We start from the raw sequence: 2,500 nt of genomic DNA, 5'->3' as shown, positions 1-2,500 counted from the left end.
CACACCACTGCGCTGTACTAATCTCCCTGGGGAGCTGAGTTAATACAATTCCACTCTAGTGCGTTGAATGAACTAATAGCGATCCGCATGATGATGAAGTCGGTGTGTGTGTGTATGCGCGTGTGTGTGCTCACATTTAGAGAGCTCACGTCGTTCTCGTAAGCCTCTCGCAGCTTCTTCATGATCTCCACCTCAGCGTTACAGCACTCCTCCACCCCCCCTCTAATCGTGATGGTACGCTCCGGGTTGTACAGGCTTAGGTCCTGCAACCTGCAGAAGGAGGAGACAGAACGACACAAACGTCAGTGTGTGTCTGATCACAGGAGCTCTACACCCCGTGAACCAGGGGAGTGGCGTGAGTGTGAACGTAGTGCGGAGGGCTCGGGGAGGCGTGAGCGCGGCTGGCTGGGTGTTCGCACTGACGGGGAGATGGTGATCTTCGTCCCCGTGTCCTGCTCAATCTTCTTAAGGTTCCTGCCTTCTTTCCCTATCAGCCTGCCTACCAAGCTGTTATGGGCCAAGATCTTCAGAGGGACTTCATCAGCACTACCTCATGGAGAGAGACGGGGAGAGAGGGAGAGAGAAAGAGATATTCAGAATGATAGAGTCAGATTTCTCTGGCAATAGACCCCAGCATTAAGCTTTAAGGTGTTAAATTCAAGGCAGAGCGATACAATACTGTCTGTTAATCAGTCTGTGCAATGCTGATATCATAGGAAGATACGATACGTACATGAGCCTGCTAAAAAAAAAACCATCTTTAATATGAGCTGAAAATGTCTTGTTCAGTCTCCGAAAGTCCAGCTGAGAGCCGGGTTGTTCTGATTCAAGACGTTTCCGAGATCAAATAAAAACCTACGTTTGGTCAACACAGTGTACGTAAAACCTTATCCTCTGGCCCTACTCTCTGTTTTTATTACTTGAGACAGAATGTTCTGCATTTAAGAATAATTCATTAAATAATCGATGCTCCCCGATTTCCCCCAGTCTGGTTCTGACATTTTTGTGTCACTGGCTTCTTTCTCCATGACCTCCAGGATCATCCTGCAGGCGTGGGAGCAGCCCTCAGGGGACGAGTGGACAGTGATGGCCTTCTCGCCCGCACCCGTGTTCTCCTTACGATGAATGTCCACTCTGAGAGAGGGAGGAAAGGAGGGAGGGAGAGGGGGGTAAGGGCAGAGAGAGGTGTTCTTTATTACGTAAGCACAAAGCTACTTGATTAGCAGAACACGGAAGAGAAACTACAAATTCACTAGCCATCATTAGTGAGTTGCACAAGTCTGAGAGAACGAGAGAGCGAGGCAGGCATGCAGAGAGGTAGAGAGAGAGAGAGGACAGAGGTAGAGGAAAAAGGAATGAGGGAGAGTGAAGGACAGAGGTAGAGAGGAAAAGAGAGTGGACATCGAGAGAGGTAGGGAAGGACAGAAAGAGGTAGGGAAGAGATTGAGAGATTGTGGGAAAGAGAGGGAGGGATTGTGGCTTTCGAGTGCAGTGTTGAAGGTCTCCTCCTGCCTCTTTTCATTGCATATTTTAGACAAAGCATCACATCAGTTATGTAGGCGTCAAACAGCACTGTGAGAGAAAATGAATGAATAAGGGGACACACAGTGGTCTAGCGTCAGAGGGCAGGGGTCAGTGCACTTGCTAACAAGCGCCATTTTCCAAAGACCTAAAATGCAAAAAAGGCCGTGCCGTCATGTCTATTGGACGAGGGGTCTGCTCACTTGGACTGAGTCTGCTTGGTGATGTTCTTGATGGTCAGGCCTTCTTTTCCAATGATAGCTCCCACGAACTGGGTGGGCACCAGCAGTCTGAGTGGGAGCTCGCAGGAGCCCTGGCGAGACCCGTGGGGGCCCCCCATGGCCCCAGGGTGTGTGGAGTTGGCCTCCCTAGGACGCCTGCCCCCCCGGGGTGGGCCCCGCTGGGCCTGGGTGCCCCCGTCCTCACCCTCCACGTCCAGAATGTAGGAGACGCTGAAGGAGTGGTCCTCCATGCTGTGGCCCGTCAGCTTCTCCATGGCCCTGAAAGAGAGAGAGAGAGAGAGAGAGAGAGAGAGAGAGAGAGAGAGAGAGAGAGGACAAGAATCGAAAGATGAGAGAGAGCTAGGGTGTAATGATGAATATAAACTTTGGCTCTTTCTCTAAGCTATACAAAAGACACTAGACATATAGACAGACGAGAGAATGGAGAAGAGAGATAGATGGAGGGATTGATGCAGAAATGGAGAGACAGACAAACAGACAGACGGAGAGACAGACGGAGAGACAGACGGACAGATAGACGGACAGACAGACAGACAGACAGACGGAGAGACAGACAGACAGACAGACGGAGAGACAGACAGACAGACAGATAGATGGAGAGACAGACGGACAGATAGATGGAGAGACAGACAGATGGACAGATAGATGGAGAGACAGACAGACAGATAGATGGAGAGACAGACAGACAGATAGATGGACAGACAGACAGACAGATGGAGAGACAGACAGACAGATGG

General features: G+C 50.5%; 1 protein-coding gene across 1 annotated transcript in view; it reads right to left on the bottom strand.

The window, feature by feature from the left end:
* Positions 1-2,500, bottom strand: part of igf2bp2b (insulin-like growth factor 2 mRNA binding protein 2b) — a 14,855-nt gene that overhangs the window by 8,405 nt on the left and 3,950 nt on the right. The window contains exons 3-6 of the mRNA XM_076991795.1: positions 1,725-2,021; positions 1,000-1,134; positions 424-546; positions 135-270 (exon numbers count right to left, since the gene is read on the bottom strand). Coding sequence (XP_076847910.1) covers positions 135-270; positions 424-546; positions 1,000-1,134; positions 1,725-2,017 — 687 coding nt within the window. The 5' untranslated portion in view covers positions 2,018-2,021. The remainder of the gene's footprint in view (positions 1-134; positions 271-423; positions 547-999; positions 1,135-1,724; positions 2,022-2,500) is intronic.

Source organism: Brachyhypopomus gauderio, unplaced genomic scaffold, assembly GCF_052324685.1.
Source record: "Brachyhypopomus gauderio isolate BG-103 unplaced genomic scaffold, BGAUD_0.2 sc86, whole genome shotgun sequence".
Lineage (NCBI taxonomy): Eukaryota > Metazoa > Chordata > Actinopteri > Gymnotiformes > Hypopomidae > Brachyhypopomus > Brachyhypopomus gauderio.
This window is presented reverse-complemented; position numbering and strand designations above follow the sequence as displayed.